Below are 17799 nucleotides of genomic sequence, written 5' to 3'. Positions count from 1 at the left end.
ACTAGCTAAACGGCTAGCAGGGCGCTAGCGGCTACCGCTAAACTTCGCAACGGATGGAGAGCGCTCGTGCCTCATACACCGCACGACCCCGAGCGTCTCAGCAGCAGACTGATAATCCCCAAATGATCCAGCAGGAGGCAGTAGTGGTTCACACCAGTCATTTATTTACCATCTTTTTCTACAACAACGTAACCTGCTGACACCGAACCCCTATCCCGCTCCCACCACATACAGTCGCGGTGTCAGCCAACCATGCCAATTCAACCCACTCCACAGAACACACATCAACTTCACTGTGGCTTACATTAACATAACACTAACACAACATGCGAATCAAACACATAGGAACTAGCAGAACAATAGAAAACACAGACAACACAATACCCAGAATGCATCTGGCTAACAACCCCAGCCAGGTCATTACACAGCCCCCTCCCAAAAAGGTTTAGTGTCCCCACAACCTTAACTGTCCACTCTGTAGTCCAGCAAATGTCCGGGCCGGCGTCGAGTACGCTTCGGCCTTGACTGGGAATCCATGGCACCCCCATTCAGGCCGGGCGTAGGGGGCAAGGAGTCCCCAGACTGCACACCAGCCTGTGGGTTGGGGGCAAGCGGATGGTATGGCGCCAGCCGGTCCTTGTGTAGCACCACCCGCCTTCTCCGTCCCGGCATCCGGACTCTGAAGACCACCTCCGATAGCTGTTCCAGGATCTCGCCCGGGCCTTGCCAGTGGCTCATGAGCTTGGGGGTCAGCCCCCGCTTCCTCTGGGGGCAGAACACCCAGACCCGATCTCCGGCCCCCAGCATAGGACCGTGCGCACGGGTATCATACGCCCGTTTCTGGCAGGCCCTGGCTCCCTCCAACGTCCGTCTTGCCAGTTGATGCACCGTGTGCAACCGCTCCCTGAGCCGCCGGAAGTAGTCCATCTCTGGTCCACCAGCAATCTCCGGCTCAGGGGGCGCCCCGAACACCAAGTCCACCGGGGTTCGGAGCTCCCTTCCGAACATCAACGCTGCAGGAGTACACTGACTTGACTCCTGCACTGCTGTTCGATACGCCCACAAAACAAGGGGCAGGTGTTGGTCCCAGTCCCTCTGATGTTGGCTGGTCAGGATGGCCAGCTGGGTGGCCAGCGTGCGGTTGAACCGCTCAACCAGACCATCGCTCTGAGGATGGAGGGGGGTGGTCCTCATTTTTCTCACCCCCAGCCTCCGACACACTTCTCCCAGCACCTGGCTCTCAAAATTCCTCCCTTGGTCACTATGGAGCTCCTCCGGTACACCAAACCGCGTGAACATCTCATCCACCAGAGTCCGCGCCGTCGTCACCGCACTCTGATCCGGCACCACGTACACCTCTGGCCACTTTGAGAAATAATCCATCGCGACCAGGACATACCGGTTGCCGGCATCAGTAACAGGAAACGGACCCAGGATGTCCACTCCGATCCGCTCCATTGGCGCCCCAACTAGGTATTGCTGCAATGGGGCATGGGAGCGCTGGCTGGGACCTTTCTGCGCCGTGCAGTCGTCACAGCAGTGGACGTGGATCTCCACGTCCTGACGACACCCGGGCCAGTAGAACCTCCATCTCAGCCGTCGCACCGTCTTGCCATTCCCAAAATGGCCGGTACCTGCAGCCCCATGAACCCAGCGGAGGACCTCAGGCCGCAAGGCCCGGGGAACCAGGAGCTGGAGTATGTCGCCTCCCCCGTCTGGCGCTCGCCACCGCCGGTAGATTACACCGCCATGGAGCTCCAGGCTGTTCCACTGGGAGTACAGCGACTTGGTCTCGGGCCCCTGGGAAGACACGGCGGACCAGTCTGGCCGTGTCCCTGCCTCCATCCAGTCCCTCACCATCCCCAGCGCTGGATCGCTCACCTGGTGCTGCTGTAGCTCCGCCGCGGTGAAAGGTTCCTGTCCCTCATCCACACCCTCAGGTTCCGCTGCTGCCGATGTCGGACCCCGGTCCAGCTCCTCCAGGCGCCTGCAGTACCGGCACTCATCCGCAGAACAGGGACGCCTGGACAGGGCGTCAGCGTTGGCGTGCTGCCGTCCTGGTCGGTGCTGGGCCTCAAAGTCGTACTCTTGTAGTATTTCCAGCCACCGGGCCACCTGACCCTCCGGCTGGCGAAAGTTCAGCATCCAGGTTAGGCTGGCGTGGTCCGTCCTGAGCAGGAACTTAGTGCCCAGGAGGTAAGGTCGGAAATGACGAACCGCCAGGACCACAGCCAACAGCTCACGCCGGGTAACACAGTAATTCCTCTCGGCCCGGCTGAGCCTGCAGCTGTAGTATGCCACCACTCGCTCCTCAGCCTCTCCCCTCTGGGAGAGCACCGCTCCGATCCCCACGTTGCTGGCGTCAGTGTCCAAAAGGAAAGGCTGGCTGGGGTCAGGATACGCCAAGACCGGGGCACTCACAAGGGCAGTTTTCAGCTGCTCAAAAGCCGTTGCACAGTCCTCCGTCCAAGCAAACCGCTGACCCTTGTTTGTCAATTGATGCAGGGGGCTGGCGACGGTGGCAAAGTCTTTTACAAACCTCCTATAATAGGAGGCCAGCCCCAGGAAGCTTCGTAGCTCGGCGACGTTCGATGGGGGGGGGCCAGTCCCCCACAGCAACCACCTTCTCAGGGTCAGTAGCCACCCCCTTTTCACTTATCACATGTCCCAGGAACTTCACCTGGCGAGCAAGAAGGTTGCACTTGGCCGGGTTCAGCTTTAGTCCGGCCCCGCGGATGGCAGTCAGAACCTCTCGTAGGTTAGCCACGGCCTGTTCAAAGTCCTTAGCATGAGTCAGCAAGTCATCCAAATAGACCACGCAGCGGGCACGGGGAATGTCTTTGAGGACCCTTTCCATTAACCTTTCAAACGTGGCTGGTGCATTGCATAGTCCAAAAGGCATCACCTTAAACTGCCACAGTCCTTGCCCTATGGTGAATGCAGTCTTGGGCCGTGCCTCGGCAGCGAGCTCCACCTGCCAGTACCCACTGCGGAGGTCTAGCAAGCTGAACCAACTGGACCCAGCGATGTAATCCAGTGCGTCATCGATGCGAGGTAACGGGTAAGAGTCCTTGCGGGTGACCGCGTTCAAACGCCTGTAGTCCACACAAGGGCGCCACCCCCCTGTTTTCTTCCGCACCATAACCACAGGTGCGGCCCATGGACTGTCCGAGGGTTCAATGACGCCATTAGCTGCCATCTCTTTTATCAGTCCCTCGGCAGCTTGGCGTTTGGCGAGGGGCAGGAGGTGGGGCCGCAGCCGGATTGGAGCAGCTGCTCCAGTGTCTATAGTGTGCTGCACCAGGCCCGTCCTTGTGCAGTCCTCTTCCCTGGTGGCAAAAGTGTCCATAAACTCTGCCAAGAGGCTCTGCAGCTGCCGCTGCTGTGTCACACTGAGGTGCACCCCACTCCGCCGCCCAAGCTCCTCTACTGCCGCGACAGTCTCAGGTGACGGGGAGACTGCCGAGCTAGGCGGCGACTCTGGCTGCGGGATGTTGGCCCTGCTTACGTTCACCCCCTGGGTCCTCTTCCGCACCCTGGCCACCCTCGGCCCCTGGCTATGGCATGGGGCTGTGAGGCGCGAGGGCTTTGGGGGTGCTGGTGGGGTGGGGGTCTGTCCCTGGCTACCGCGGCCCACTTGGAGCTGCACGGTCTCAGCACCAAGGTGGATGGCAACTCCCGGCACATCGACCCGTGCCCCCCAGTGGGCCAGCAAGTCCAGTCCAACAATGCACTCGTCTGTTATGTCGGCAAGCCAGAACTCGTGGTTCACACTGTTCGTTCCCACCACCACCTGCAGAGTCTTTTTCCCCGGCATCACAGTCTTTTCTCCTGTGACAGTGTGCAACGCTGTATGAGTAGGGGTCCAGTCTTTCGGCAATGAGCCGACCGTCTCCGGAAGCACCCCCCTCCGCAGCAAGCAGATGGTGGACCCTGTGTCCACCAGGGCCCGGCAAGACCGTCCATCAATTATACAGTCCAGGTACAGTCCACGGGTGGACCCACAACGGCCCACCACGGGATGAGTGTCACAGAGAGGGTTTACTGATTGGGGTGGGGGTTCCCTCACTGTCCCACCCCGTGGCCGTTTCCCGTCGGTGATGTCACTCGGCTCCGAGGACTAGGTGCGGGACAGTTCCAGGCGAGGTGACCGGGTTCCCCGCACCGATAACAGCAGTCCGTCCGGCGCCTCCGACGGGGAACTGCCTCTGATTGGGCTCGTCTGGCCTCCTCCTCCTCATCCGACTGGGACGCGCTCATCTCTCGCTCGACCATCCTGGCCGATCGTCGGGTCACTGGCTCGCCCCGCAGCACCTCCTCAGCCCGCTCAGCCTCCCTCAATGCCTCCTCCAGGTCTCGGGGGTATGACAGCCGGACATGCTGTCGCAGCCTCTCCGGTGTGAGGCCCCTCAGGAAGGCGTGGAGATCCAGCTCCTCCTGTGCCGCTCCTGGGAATGTCGGATAGCCCCGTCGGGCATAGAGGCGGACGTCCGCAGCAAAGGACCCCAGGCTCTCTCCCTCGCGTCGGCAAGCCAGCTCCTCCCTGCTCTGTTCGGCTGGTGGTCTCTGTCCAAACCGTCTGCCGAGCGCCGTGGTCAAAGCCCGGAGGTCGCGCTGCTCCTCTGGGGGCAGGTCCAGCAGAACCTGGAGCGCTGGGCCCTCCAGTGCAAGCGCCAGGTGGGTGGCAGTCTCTTCTTGGCCCCATCCGTTGTGAGTGGCAGCCAGCGTGACTTGGGCCAGGTACGGCTCCAGCTGCGTCGCCCCAATGTAGTGCTGTAGCTTAGCAGCCGTCCTGCCAGGAAGCTGTGATGCGACCCCAGGAATCCCCTCCCGTCGCTGGGAGAGCAGGGGGTGGCTGTTCCGGGGCGCGCTGTGGCCCTCTGGCCGCCCCAGTTCGGGTCTTCTCCGCTGGGTCTCGGCAGCCATGCTTTCCAGAAGCGAGCAGTTGTCTCGGATTATACGCTCTAATTCGCCTATGGTCGGCTCCATAGTGTCTGCTAGACACTCATGAATCCCACTTCTGACACCAATTGTAACGACCGTGGGTTAGTGGAGCTAAACTGGCTAAACTGCTCACTAGCTAAACGGCTAGCGGGGCGCTAGCGGCTACCGCTAAACTTCGCAACGGATGGAGAGCGCTCGTGCCTCATACACCGCACGACCCCGAGCGTCTCAGCAGCAGACTGATAATCCCCAAATGATCCAGCAGGAGGCAGTAGTGGTTCACACCAGTCATTTATTTACCATCTTTTTCTACAACAACGTAACCTGCTGACACCGAACCCCTATCCCGCTCCCACCACATAGAGTCGCGGTGTCAGCCAACCATGCCAATTCAACCCACTCCACAGAACACACATCAACTTCACTGTGGCTTACATTAACATAACACTAACACAACATGCGAATCAAACACATAGGAACTAGCAGAACAATAGAAAACACAGACAACACAATACCCAGAATGCATCTGGCTAACAACCCCAGCCAGGTCATTACAATATGCTCAAGTGTTGGGTTTTCTTAGTTATATTTTGTAGGGTCTTAACCCTACAGTGTGAAGTGCCTTGGCATTCATTTTGTTGGCACCATACAAATAAACTGAATTGTAATGAATATAATATCAAGCCCCACACTTCTGCCTTTATATACACTTTGTCCAAAATACTGGCTCACACCACCAAATCATTGCACAAAACAGGGTCCACGACATGGATGAGGGTGTGTGGTGTGAAGGAACTTGACTGACCTGCACTGAACCCTGATCTTGCTTTGTGGACTGAGTTCATTGATTTGTAGGGTGAGCCAATACATGTGACAATTAAAGTGTAAGTAGCTGAAATACTTTTTAACAAACGGGTAAAAGAAGGGAAAAAAATCAAAACTGTTGCACTCAAAAAACCTATTGGACAGAGACAGCGTCTTGCAAGATGGCAAGAGAGCTTGTTTTCATTGTTGTTCGTCTTGTGTAAATGTCCAGAAAGCATGGGCCATGGATCATCTGTGGAGACACAGGTAACAACACATTGGTCACTTAAATTATACAAGAAATTCACTAAAAATGGCAAAAACAGTTACCTAATTTGAAGTTCTCCACTCAAATTCAGTAAGCCGCTGAAGGAAAGTTGTGACATGAGGGTTAATGTAAACAACCTTTCGCTTCACAGTGGTCCCAGTCTTTCTGCTTGTCCCAACCTTGGAGGTACATTTTGTTCCCTCTTCAGGGTTTATCCTTACAAAAAACCTTGCACACGCTGACTCCTGGTATTCCAGGTTCAATACATCAATGTCAGAGACTGACATTGCATCAGCAAAGGTGTTCTCTTTGTCCAGCTCAACAATTACACGCCCCTCTGCACTCACCATCCAGCAGGTGGCGGTCATTGAACTTTGTCCTTAAATGTATAGGGGCAACATGTTGTTATTATGCAACATAAAATAATTTCAATACTTCACTTCTTCACACTGTCTAGATAGTCATAAAGCAAATAGCTACGTACTGTTAATTATTAATGGCCTTATGTACATAAGTCCGTTTTAACATATTATAATTGTACATAATTGGGAATTATTCTGCACATTAAACACACCTAACAAACAGTCAGCCCAGTTAAATTACCAGAGATGAATCAACTGTATGGTTATTTTGGAGTTCATAGTTTGTGCTGCTGTTAACCTTTACAGTATTGACTTCAGTATTTCTGCTGTTGGTGTAGCTAGACTACTACGTTGATCAGTAATATGTATTGTGAAATTTGATATTGTTACTTTGCTGGATTCACTGAGACACTTGTCCAACAACCTTGGTTTATAAAGGAAATTACAGAAATTTGAGCTAACAAAACAGAGACTGGATACCTGTGTCCACGAAAAGCTCCTGTGCCAAACAGAAATTCTAATATGGTCTAATCAGCTCTATTTCATAAATGACTTCTTACCAAGCATAATCAGCCTTGGGGTGATGGGCAGGTTGCTCTCTGCTTCAAGGGACATCCTGGTAGATGTTTCCTGCCAGAAAAAGCACCAAGACATATTATGTAACAAATAAAAAAATATAACAGGACAGCAAGCAACAGCATTAAACATACAGGGAGTGCAGAATTATTAGGCAAATGAGTATTTTGTCCACATCATCCTCTTCATGCATGTTGTCTTACTCCAAGCTGTATAGGCTCGAAAGTCTACTACCAATTAAGCATATTAGGTGATGTGCAACTCTGTAATGAGAAGGGGTGTGGTCTAATGACATCAACACCCTATATCAGGTGTGCATAATTATTAGGCAACTTCCATTCCTTTGGCAAAATGGGTCAAAAGAAGGACTTGACAGGCTCAGAAAAGTCAAAAATAGTGAGATATCTTGCAGAGGGATGCAGCAGTCTCAAAATTGCAAAGCTTCTGAAGCGTGATCATCGAACAATCAAGCGTTTCATTCAAAATAGTCAACAGGGTCGCAAGAAGCGTGTGGAAAAACCAAGGCGCAAAATAACTGCCCATGAACTGAGAAAAGTCAAGCGTGCAGCTGCCAAGATGCCACTTGCCACCAGTTTGGCCATATTTCAGAGCTGCAACATCACTGGAGTGCCCAAAAGCACAAGGTGTGCAATACTCAGAGACATGGCCAAGGTAAGAAAGGCTGAAAGACGACCACCACTGAACAAGACACACAAGCTGAAACGTCAAGACTGGGCCAAGAAATATCTCAAGACTGGTTTTTCTAAGGTTTATGGACTGATGAAATGAGAGTGAGTCTTGATGGGCCAGATGGATGGGCCCGTGGCTGGATTGGTAAAGGGCAGAGAGCTCCAGTCCGACTCAGACGCCAGCAAGGTGGAGGTGGAGTACTGGTTTGGGCTGGTATCATCAAAGATGAGCTTGTGGGGCCTTTTCGGGTTGAGGATGGAGTCAAGCTCAACTCCCAGTCCTACTGCCAGTTTCTGGAAGACACCTTCTTCAAGCAGTGGTACAGGAAGAAGTCTGCATCCTTCAAGAAAAACATGATTTTCATGCAGGACAATGCTCCATCACACGCGTCCAAGTACTCCACAGCGTGGCTGGCAAGAAAGGGTATAAAAGAAGAAAAACTAATGACACGGCCTCCTTGTTCACCTGATCTGAACCCCATTGAGAACCTGTGGTCCATCATCAAATGTGAGATTTACAAGGAGGGAAAACAGTACACCTCTCTGAACAGTGTCTGGGAGGCTATGGTTGCTGCTGCACGCAATGTTGATGGTGAACAGATCAAAACACTGACAGAATCCATGGATGGCAGGCTTTTGAGTGTCCTTGCAAAGAAAGGTGGCTATATTGGTCGCTGATTTGTTTTTGTTTTGTTTTTGCATGTCAGAAATGTATATTTGTGAATGTGGAGATGTTATATTGGTGTCACTGGTAAAAATAAATAATTGAAATGGGTATATATTTGTTTTTTGTTAAGTTGCCTAATAATTATGCACAGTAATAGTCACCTGCACACACAGATATCCCCCTAAAATAGCTAAAACTAAAAACAAACTAAAAACTACTTCCAAAAACATTCAGCTTTGATATTAATGAGTTTTTTGGGTTCATTGAGAACATGGTTGTTGTTCAATAATAAAATTATTCCTCAAAAATACAACTTGCCTAATAATTCTGCACTCCCTGTAGAGCTGTATGAAAAAAGCTTACATCTGCTAAGACAAAGAGGGAGTCTTCATCTTCCTTGTAATACTTCATCATGAGAAGTATGGCTGCTGTGCCAACCTTGTTGTTGGTCAAAACTCCCTCACTTTCTATCTGCTGGATGAGTGTCCTTATACCAAGGTTCCATTTGAGCTTCTGGGTGGAGAAATAGTTAACAATCCTTCTGCCTTTGGTTACGAGGGCCTGACCTAAGCGCTCACTGACATCGATGCCTGTGAGTTTGTAAAAGTGGTTCGAAAGACCTTTCCGAGTAAACAAGAATGGCCACTGCTCCTGAATTTCAGCTACTGAAAGTGAGGGACAACTGTTGATAAGCTGCCGCTGAGAAATATATGTGATGCACATGAAGTCATCCACATCAGGTCTCTCCACAGCTCCAGGTCCTTCTGAATTAAAAATTGTTAACAAGATGTGTTTCTTTTCCTCTAAAGAAGCTGGTGTTTCCCCCTCAGGAAGTTCAACTGGCTGCCAATTTATACAGCCATAGCTATCTACAAGGCATCTAACTTTTTTATGTGAGGTTGCATTACTGTTGGGACTGCAGTCTTCCTCATTCCTGGTTCTCTTTGTTTGACGAAGTCTATGTGTTGTATTATCTCGATTAACATGTTGAACTCTAGATTTGATGCTTCTTAGTAGTGAATAATGTCCACAACCCAGTCTTTCTCCCTTTTCAGTAAAATCTGCAAATGTTTGAGGGTATCTGTTTATAATGATCTTAGCAACCTCTTCACAAGATGCACGTTTAGGGTTTCTGCAGTTAACTTGCATGGCCTCCACAACAATTCTAACCATACTTCTGTCCTCTGGATGACCTCTGTCTCCTCTTGTGATTGCATGCGACAGTTGGAGTGGAAATCATTCCCAAGCTCCAGAGTAATGGTGTCATTCAAATTCTTTGGTCTGCCATCTAAAAAAAAGAGAGATGGTGTTAGATTCAGTGTCTACTTTTGTTACAGCTGCAAAGATCCTGAAAATCCTCTATGATGCTCTGTATAGTGCTGGTTGGCAAGAGCATTTTAGCCTGCATTTTTAAATGACACAAAGTCAACTGTCTTCTAATAGATTAACTGTGTCCTGTCCTTGTATTATGGCAAATCCCCCAATTTCTTGTTGCCTTGACTGCTGAACTGTCTACTTATGTTTTCGAGAAATATGGCTGGAAAATGATGTTCGGACACTGAAGTATTTAGAGCAACCTTCAAATGGACATAATACTTTCCCCCCCATCTTTGATATGAAATCTGAGAGGGGCACAAAGAGCTGTGAAGTTTTGTGCAGCATACCCACATCCAGGAACTTGACAGCCGAGGTCAGCAGTGAACTTATAAAACTCCTCCTTAGTGGTCTCCCTTCTTGTTCTGTGATTCCTAGGCATATGTGAATGAAGGCAGAAAATGTTCTGAAAGTGGCAGGGCAGTTCTCAGTTCCACAAGAAAGCCTATAGTTAGCTACATGTTTGTGGCTTTTAACATGCAAACTGAACAATATATATTTACGTGCACTGATGCCACAAAATTTAGAAATACACATAGTTGCAAAAAGTTCAGTGACCAATTACCTTTCCTAAATGACATATGCAATGCAAAAAGTAAGAGTATTGTCAATAGGGACCAATTCCCAGTTTTTACATGATCAAAATTATTCACAAAAGGCTTCAATAAACAGAAAATGTGTGCCGACAAGAGAGCAGTGCACAAAAATGAAAAGATATTTGAGCTCGACTCTTTAATGGGTTTAACATGACTTAGTCAGCACCCCGCACCGTACAGGTAGTACAAGCACACCTGAAAACACTGACCAGCTAACAGCGGTAGTTCACCGATTCACCTGTTGCAAACGTCCAAGTTTCTATCAAGTCTCATAAATCCATTGGCAACTATTACCTAACTAGTCTTTTGAGTCTCCACATTCATAGATATTGACATTTTTTCTTAGCATTTGAATGAAAATATCCTGGTAGGGTAGCTTGAAAGTCAAAACAAACAGTACTAAGAACGCATTTCTGACTTCTCTCGAATAAGTGAAAAAAACACTTACCTTCAGACTGATTAGCTGGTGTCAATCCAACTTTAATGTGTTCCATGTCAGTCCGTTTTAGGGAAAAAGTGTTATATGGTTTCATTTAATTTTGAGATACTCCCGCATGGACGAGCAATTTGGAGTCTAGCAGAGTTATCACGAATAGCATACGATCTTCAGATATAATCCAATCAACCTTGCATTTAACCCGATTGAACATCCAGTTAACTCTGACTACTTCTAAGTTGCACATGTTAACGGTCTATTCATCAATAGTTGATGGTTATGTTGTTCTCCTGCTTTGCAGCTTTGTTTGAGTCTGAATTGCGACTTAAACGTGCAAAACTTGAGAAGCAGATCAATATTTTCTTCTTGTTGTTATTTAATGGTGGTTGGCAACCAGCGAAAGGAGCATTAACCACCTCGAGCAATATTTTCTATCCCATTGTTGTTTTGAAAGTGAATACCCGACGTGTGCGTCATACGTCACGTTGTACGTCAGGTGAAGGTGTGGTGTCGGCTATCGCACCTGTCGCATTACAAAGCTTTAAAAACGTAACAATCGCTTTAAAAACACAACCCAACGCGCTAAACATGAACAAACATAAACACCCGTGTTACATTATCATGTATATCCAGGACATCTCTTCTGAACCAAGACGAAGTGGTGCTACAAAGGAATTATTTGTTTAGGAGAGTGCATTTAATAGCAGTCTGGCCTGTCACAAAATGCACCGCTAAAAATACAGTTTCTGCTTGTCCCAGAATTTATTAATTTTGAGAGTGAAGTTGTAGGACTGATGCTGGTTAGCGGTGTAAGTTTCATGGATGTGACACCTTAACTTGAGTAAAATGACGACCAGAGCATATTATTAGGTTAGTTCACTGTAGTTAGGCAGAGGTGTCTTAAAAAGTACCACCTTATACAAACCAAATGAAGGTCCAGTATAAGAAAGAATAAGAAGAGAACAAAGGAACACCCTGCTAAATGAAGTCATTTTTAAACATTACTCTAAATGTAGCCATTAGTTTTTGTTGCTGGCCATACAAAAAATAAGTGTACTTCAGTTATATTTCCCAAGTATACCTTACCTAGTACGGATACTAATAATGCTTCTTGGGATTATATTGGCCCCCGTTTTAGTACATAAGAGTATTCTTGAAATTAACTTTTAGATGTACTTTTTGTTCACCATAAATGTACTAGCATAATGTCATAATGTCTACAAGAGTATAATTAAATATACTCGACTCTATCACAATACTAACCTTACAGTATTAATAATGTTTCACATTGTTTGAATAAACAAATACATTTATTAATATATGAGGTTCCATTCAGTTCAAGGAATTAAATTTTAGTGTGGCTGCAACTTACTCCTTAAGATAAAAATTACGCTGTATATTGTAGTTTATATGTTATACTACTTTCACAGTGAATCGCATTTTATAGTAATACACTCTGAATGAGGATTTAAGTAATTACTCTTAGATCTACAGTAGAAAACAACAGAAATCCGGATGGTGTAATAGTAATCTCAGTAACATCACCAATTGTTACATTTGCTGTATTTTACAGCTGTTTCCATGAGTACGGTGAGTTACCGTAAAAATAATGTAATCTCATGGAATTTTCCCACAATTACATGCAAATTACAGTACTAAACTGCTAACATCCTTTAGAGTTTTTTACTGTTGATTTTGCAGTACTAAGCTATGGAAATTACTGCAAAGGCTAACAGTGTATCCTTATTTTCTGTATATGAACCAACATTAAATTGCAAATTTGGGCGAGTCCCTCCGTTTGCTGAACCTGTACATCAAATGGGAATGATCTGTCTGTATTCTATTTTTTCTTTTGCTGCACCAAAAGGTATAAATACCTTCATCTACATTGCGGTACTTTAATGCTACTAAGAGTTTAGCTCAAGAAATGACATCGACACAGAGATTGCCAGAGCATGGATGGGCATTTCTGCATCTGTTGTTGGTGGCATCTCTCTCTCATGCTGAGGAGCCAGTGTGCAGGCAGAGAGGAGATCCTGAGAACCCACTGCTGTCTAAGAATGGGGATATTATATTGGGTGCTATCTTCTCTTTTCACACAAGCTGGAAAGACAGAAAGGATTCCTACATGAACCAACCTCTGCCACTACAATGTATCAGGTAAATGACACAATACAAATCAATTTACATTTAAGGAATCTGTTGGCTATCAAAAGAGGAGTAAAATGTATTTTGATTTTCTCAGTTATTTCATTTCCTTCCATTGAATGCTTTAATTTGAAATGCTTTTTTTATATTTTGAGATTTATCCAGATTATTTATGTCTGTTTTAAGGAACACAATGCAATGCAAATTAATCATAATTGTCTTAAATTAAGTTTAAATTTCAGAGATTTGCAGTTTGCCCAGGCTATGCTTTTTGCCATTGAGGAGATTAATAACAGTACAGACCTACTGCCAGGAATCTCTGTGGGCTATAAAATCTATGATAATTGTGGATCTGTTGCCAGAAGTGTAGGAGTTACACTAGCTTTGGCTAATGGTAATGAAAATGTGTCTGTACCATCCAAGACATCATGTACCAGACCTGCACATGTGCAGGCCATTATAGGAACAACATCTTCTTCTACAACCGTAGCAGTAGCTACTGTCATTGGACCTTTTTTTATTCCAGTGGTGGGTATTATATATATTTGCCTGGTGCATCTTATGTACAAGTACCGAGTAGAATTGTTCTTTTTGTAATTTTGCATTATATTTGAACGTTTTATTTTTAACAGTTTCATCTTTTTTCATTCTGTGTCTTTTTCATTTATAAGTTTTTATTTTTAATTCTAGATCAGTCACTTTGCCACATGTGCTTGTCTCAGTGACAAAACCAAGTACCCATCCTTCCTCAGAACAATACCCAGTGACTACTACCAGAGCAGAGCCCTGGCCCATTTGGTCATATATTTTGGATGGACTTGGGTTGGAGCTATCAGATCCAATAATGATTATGGAAATAATGGCATGGCCACATTCACAGAAACTGCACAGCAGCTGGGCATCTGTCTGGAGTATTCTGTATCTTTTTTTAGGACAGATCCATATGTGAAAATACAAAAGATAATTGAAATTATAAAGGCTTCAACCTCCAAGGTGATTGTTGCATTCCTTGCCCGCGCAGATTTTAATGTCCTGCTACCCGAGTTTTCATACCATAACTTGTCTGGGTACCAGTGGGTAGGCAGTGAGTCTTGGATATTTGATTCACAAACAGCAGAAATGGATATGCATCACATACTGGATGGTGCTATTGGTGTTTCCATTCCCAAAGCACATGTCACTGGCCTGAGAGAGTTCATACTGAATAAGAAGCCAATTAATCCATCTAATAATGAATTGTTTACTGAGTTCTGGGAGACAACATTTAGTTGTAAATTCAAGGAGTTGAAGTCATCAGCAGACATTCAGAGAGAGTGTACTGGACATGAAGATATGACTGGAGTTCAAAATAACTTCATTGACATGTCTCTCATGCCTATCTTTAACAATGTCTACAAAGGAGTGTATGCAGTGGCCCATGCACTTCACAATATCCTCAGCTGTAATAAAACATGTAACAAAAATGTGCAGCTAGATCCATTTATGGTGAGCTTTTTGCTAATTTACATGACAGCGTTCACATTAAGATTTTTAATTAAAAATTGATTCTTGCATATTTTTCTGTCAGTAGGTGTGTAATATCTTTGTCATGCTATGAATTGAATTATGACATACTTCTTAGGTTCTGCAACACATACGAAAGATCCATTTCACAACTAAGGAAGGAGATGAAGTTTACTTTAATGAGAATGGAGATCCAGCAGCAAAGTATGACATTATAAACTGGCAGCCAAGAGAAAACGGCGTTGTGGAGTTTGTTATAGTTGGTCTTTATGATATATCATTAACTACAGAGAAACAGCTAAAACTGCAAAACAAGTCTTTAATTTGGGCAAGAAACTCAAAGCGGGTAAGCTATCATACAATTCCTTTTTTATTGTATGTATATGTACTTAAATTGTTTATTTTGGTTTTAATGCTTCAAAATTAAGAAATCGTTTGACATAGAACACCATAGACACAATTTTTTCTCAGTGTCTATACACGGTTAAATGTTCTTGATCATTCAGGTGCCTGTGTCAGTTTGCAATGAGAAATGTCCCCCAGGAACACACAAGGTACTCCAGAAAGGAAGGCCTGTTTGCTGCTATGACTGTATAAGATGTGCAGAGGGAGAAATCAGCAACGTTACAGGTGTGGTGATATTTCATTCTAACTTTGGTGCATTACAAAGCAAAGTTATGTATGTAGGAACGCCATACGAGAACTATTTAAGCATTTTGATGAATGTTTTTATGCAGAGATAATCTCCATCTAGATTGCCTGATTGAAATATTAAAAAATATTTAACACATTGCCACAGAATAGTATATATGTTTGCATTTGTTATTACAGCTCACTTATAAAGTGATAACCACTTAATATCGAAGTAATATCATGGTAGCATAATATAATAATAAAATGCTGAAATTTATGTAAATGGATAGTAAGTCCCAAAATCTAGGGGTAATAATTAGGGGTGGGTTTTTATAATCGATTTATCGATTAAAATCGATTCTGGCTTGGATAACGTAAAATTGATTCATTAAAATCCTGAATCGATTTTTTAATATTAATTTATTTTGCCCGAAATGCCAGAATCTCAGGTGAAAGATCACAAAATTTCAACAACCACCAAACAGCTAAGACAGTAAATGAGAGCAGGTACACGGCTTCTGCACAAAGACGTAAACACACAGCGCGGACCCGCGGATCAGAATCAGTGAGATGTCGCCTTTCTCAGCTGACGGTCGGGGCTGAAAGCCGACAGCTCGCTGATTCTGATCCGCGGGTCCGCGCTGTGTGTTTACGCCCTTTTTGCGCTGATCATATGGCTGTTAGTTTTATCTCTCTCCAAACAATATTGACCGAACCAGCAGCAAAAGAAGATCCAAACTACGCTTCACATAAACATCGTCATGAATTCCCTCTGACTTTTGCTGACTTTTCAGGATAAAAATCACACTTCATGCACAGCTCTCTCTCTCTCTCTCTCTCTCTCTCTCTCTCTTTTCTGCATTATTCGCTTGCTTGTTACGCACAAGTCTACCGTTGTTTATAGCGCTGTCGGCCGACGTTTTTTTTTCCCTTTTACTTACTTCCGAAAAGTAAACCTAATTTCTGCCGTTCAATATTGAACAAATTTAAACTTTTTAAAATTAAGCAAAATGCAAAACGCTTAGCCGTGTCTCTAATAAAACCGCTGTAACTTCAGAGGTAATGTTCATGTGTTGATTAATGGTTTTCTTTTGTTTGTGATGTACTGCAGATTATTTTTATAAAATCCCAGGCCAGGAAAATCACCTTCATGTTTTTCTGTGTTTTATCTTCAGCTACTTTGACACAAAGGCCTCTGCTGTGATGCTCACACCTTTGATAAAGTCTTGCGTGTGTCAGCTTCCTTTTAATAGATACAAAAATATGTAAATGTACTGATCTGAATTATAATATTTCTGACTGTCAAAATTTCCCAGATTCAAATCGAATCGAATCGAATCGAATTAAATCGAATCGTGGATCGAATAGATTCGGGACCTTGTGAATCGGAATTGAATCGATTCTAGAAATCAGTGACGATACCCAGCCCTAGTAATAATGTGGAACTACAGCTTGGTAAAAAAGTGGAAATAGTAGGGTAACAAGGCAGAAACAAGGATGTAATAATATGGTACTTTCTAATTTATTAGCACTCAATTACTGTTTGAGTGTTTGTGTAATAATCAGGAAACAGAGCTGCAAAATGCAAAACTGCCTGTTTCTATCTAATAACATATTAATAATCACACTTAAAGAATAGTAATGACTACCAGGAAACACCTTTTGTGTTTTTCAATTCAATTCAATGCCAAATCAAAACAATAGTAATCTCAAGCCACTTTACATTATAAGGTAGGCCCTAGAACAATGCATACAGAGAAAAACCCCAACAATCACATGACCCCCTATGAACAAGCACTTTGGTGACAGTGGGAAGGAAAACCACCTTTTTAACAGGAAGAAACCTCTGGAAGAACCAGGCTCAGGGAGGGGCGGTTGGGGTGAGAGAAGGAAGACAGGATAAAAGACAAGCTGTGGAGAAGAGCCAGAGATTAATAACAAGTATGATTCAATGTAGAGAGGTCTATTAACACATAGGGAGTGAGAAAGGTAACTGAAGAAGAACTACTCAATGCATCATTGGAATCCCCAAGCAGCCTACACCTATTTCAGCATAGGTAAGGGAGGACTCAAGGTCACGAGATGCAGCCCTAACTATATGCAAAAAGGAAAGTTTTAAGCCTAATCTTAAGAGTAGAGATAGTGTCTGTCTCCTGAATCCAAACTGGAAGCTGGTTCCATAGAAGCTGGTTTCAGGGGCCTGAAAACTGAATACTCTCCCTCCCATTCTATTTTTAATTATCCATCCATCCATCCATCTTCATCCGCTTTATCCGAGGCCGGGTCGCGGGGGCAGCAGTCTAAGCAGAGAGGCCCAGACCTCCCTCTCCCCAGCCACCTCCTCCAGCTTATCCAGGGGAACACCAAGGCGTTCCCAGGCCAGCCAAGAGATATAATCTCTCCAGCGTGTCCTGGGTCTGCCCTGGGGCCTCCTTCCGGTGGGACATGCCCGGAACACCTCACCTAGGAGGCGCCCATGAGGCATCCTTGTCAGATGCCCGAACCACCTCAGCTGGCTCCTTTCGATGTCGAGCAGCAGCGGCTCTACTCTGAGCCCCTCCCGGATGGCCGAACCTCTCACCCTATCTCTAAGGGAGAGGCCAGCCACCCTTCGGAGGAAGCTCATTTCTGCCGCTTGTATCCGCGATCTTGTTCTTTCGGTCACTACCCACAGCTCGTGGCCATAGGTGAGGGTAGGGACGTAGATCGACCGGTAAATTGAGAGCTTCGCTTTTATACTCAGCTCCCTCTTCACCACGACGGACTGGTGCAGCGTCCGCATTACTGCAGCTGCAGCCC

The 17799-nt window shown here is 45.8% G+C and overlaps 1 protein-coding gene across 4 annotated transcripts; it reads right to left on the bottom strand.

Annotated features, from left to right (window-relative positions):
• Positions 1-5540: 5540 nt before the first annotated feature.
• LOC120719984 lies at positions 5541-12514 on the bottom strand. Of its 4 annotated transcripts, XM_040009542.1 has the most exons (5): positions 10729-12514; positions 9975-10058; positions 9486-9598; positions 6939-7008; positions 5541-6001 (listed from the first exon to the last, which is right to left on the bottom strand). In XM_040009542.1, exons 1-5 carry the CDS (start codon positions 10811-10813, stop codon positions 5673-5675), a joined length of 681 nt encoding a protein of 226 aa, XP_039865476.1. In that variant the 5' UTR covers positions 10814-12514; the 3' UTR covers positions 5541-5672. The 4 variants fall into 4 exon arrangements, with proteins under 4 accessions (XP_039865476.1, XP_039865477.1, XP_039865475.1 ...); XM_040009543.1 differs by lacking the exon at positions 9975-10058 and having other exon boundaries at positions 10729-12513; XM_040009541.1 differs by lacking the exon at positions 10729-12514 and having other exon boundaries at positions 9975-10718.
• Positions 12515-17799: the final 5285 nt, after the last annotated feature.

Source organism: Simochromis diagramma, unplaced genomic scaffold (genome assembly GCF_900408965.1).
Source record: "Simochromis diagramma unplaced genomic scaffold, fSimDia1.1 OVJJ01000344.1, whole genome shotgun sequence".
Lineage (NCBI taxonomy): Eukaryota > Metazoa > Chordata > Actinopteri > Cichliformes > Cichlidae > Simochromis > Simochromis diagramma.
Note: the sequence above shows the minus strand (reverse complement) of the source record. Positions and strands in the feature narration are given on the sequence as shown.